Source organism: Microtus ochrogaster, chromosome 2 (assembly GCF_000317375.1).
Source record: "Microtus ochrogaster isolate Prairie Vole_2 chromosome 2, MicOch1.0, whole genome shotgun sequence".
NCBI classification, from domain to species: Eukaryota; Metazoa; Chordata; class Mammalia; order Rodentia; family Cricetidae; genus Microtus; species Microtus ochrogaster.
In genome coordinates, this window is record NC_022010.1 from 12,907,944 (window position 1) to 12,910,072 (window position 2,129).

Here is a 2,129-nt window from a genome sequence, read left to right on the forward strand (position 1 = left end):
ATATATATAAGGTTTTTCACTTATAAGAAAAAACTATATATATACAGGACTGGCTGATTAAACCATGGCATATCAATATCAGGAAATACTACTCTGCTCCCATCAAATGCTGAGCCTCAGTTTACACTAAACAAGAGGAATGTCGCAGCAAGGACCATTACATGAGAGACAAGGCCAGCAGCAGTCACTGTAGCTCCTTCTACAATCTATGGAACAGGTGAAAAAATAAGAAACACTCATAACAATGCCTACCTATGAATTACAGGAAAGTGAAAAACCTGCCCCTCCCTTTTCTTTTTCTTTCTTTCTTGTTTGTTTTTTTAATACAGGGTTTCTCTGTGTAGCCTGGCTGTCCTAGAACTAGTTCTGTAGACCAGGTTGGCCTTGAATTCACAGATCCACCTGCCTCCTGAGTGCTGGGATTAAAGTTGTGTGCTAATACTGTCCAGCTTGTCTATAGTTTTCTAAAAGAAACAAATAAGTTTATATTAAACTAAGTATTAGGATTATTAAAATGGAAGACAAACTTACCCAATATTCTTTCCAGCTCTTCACACCTCTTCACCTCGCCAACAAATTTTCTTTGAAAAGAGCTTACATTTTGGTTGAGCTGAGAAAAGGAAGAAAATTTTGTTTTAAGCTCATAAAATTTATTTTTTTTTTTTCGAGACAGGGTTTCTCTGTAGCTTTGGAGCCTGTCCTGGAACTGGCTCTTGTAGACCAGGCTGGTCTCGAACTCACAAAGATCTGCCTGCCTCTGCCTCCTGAATGCTGGGATTAAAGGCGTGCGCCACCACCGCGCCCGGCTAAATTTGTTTTTATTAATCTAATTATTTAAATTTTTTGATGCAGGACTGGATAAAGTAAATTTTGTTTATATTTATCTAGTCATTTAAAATGTGTTGGTGTAGGGGTCACACTCTGCCACTGAGCTAAAACAGACTGTTGAGGGAAAATATTACTGTCAAAGGGTTGGGAGGAGTCCACTGTCATCAGCCACTGACAGAAAACTGACGGGGCTTTCCTGGACAGCAAGTAACGCCTGAATAATAGCCCTTGGCTCAGAAGTAATCCAGAAAGAAACATAGATTTAAAGAAAAAACATGAATATGAATATTAAGCTCAGAGGAAATCTACACCAACATCCACCAACAGGAAATTGGTGGGGGACTAGGTCAGTTGGTGCGCGTCCGCCCAGCACCCAGAGGCACAGAAACACAAAGCTGGGTGCGGTGGCACACCCCTGTAATTTCAGCACCGGGGAGGTGGGGCAGGAAGGAGGAGCAGAAGTTCAAGGTCATCCCCATTTGGATGCTCAAGACCCTGCCTCAAAATAAATAAGTAAATAAAGAAATAAAGCAGATTAAAATGAGTTAGAAGTTAACATGTTAACTTCTTTCTAAATCACACACAGTAATTACTTTCTTTCTTTTTTTTTTTTTGTTTGTTTTTGTTTTTCAAGACAGGGTTTCTCAGTAGCTACGAAGCCAGTCCTGAAACTCCTAGAACTAGCTCTGTAGAACAGGCTGGCCTCAAACTCAGAGATCTGTCTGTCTCTGCTTCCTGAGTATTGGGACTAAAGGTGTGCACCTTTAGGGTGCACCACCACTGTCCAGCAACTTTATTCTCGACAATAATGGCACTACCTTACTTTTCTTTTCTTTCTTTTTTAAAATTTTTTCTAACTAGGGTTTCTCTGTGTAACCCTGGTTGTCCTGGAACTCATTTTGTAGGTCTGGCCTCACACGCACAGATCCGCCTGCCACTGCTTCCCGAGGTGTGCGCCACCAGCACCACCACGCCAAGCAATCTCCTACTTTTCTAATAATCACTTATAAGGACATGCATTTAGGGCACAAGCTGCATCTGTATGGATACAGCATTTGCACTGGGCTCCACAATTAGACTTGGTGTGAAACTGCTCCCCTCTCACTGGGGATTCCCAACCACTTTTAAAGCATTCATCAGAAGGATCAAAACTGGAGGTCGCCGGGCGATGGTGGCGCACGCCTTTAATCCCAGCACTTGGGAGGCAGAGGCAGGTGGATCTCTGTGACTTCAAGACCAGCCTGCACTCGGGAGGCAGAGGCAGGCGGATCTCTGTGACTTCGAGACCAGCCTGGTCTACA

General features: G+C 42.8%; 1 protein-coding gene across 1 annotated transcript in view; it reads right to left on the reverse strand.

The window, feature by feature from the left end:
- Atp6v0a2 (ATPase H+ transporting V0 subunit a2) overlaps nucleotides 1-2,129 on the reverse strand; it is a 28,164-nt gene that overhangs the window by 23,213 nt on the left and 2,822 nt on the right. Inside the window, exon 2 of the mRNA XM_005344368.3 lies at nucleotides 532-610. Within this exon, the coding sequence (XP_005344425.1) occupies nucleotides 532-610 (79 nt within the window). The remainder of the gene's footprint in view (nucleotides 1-531; nucleotides 611-2,129) is intronic.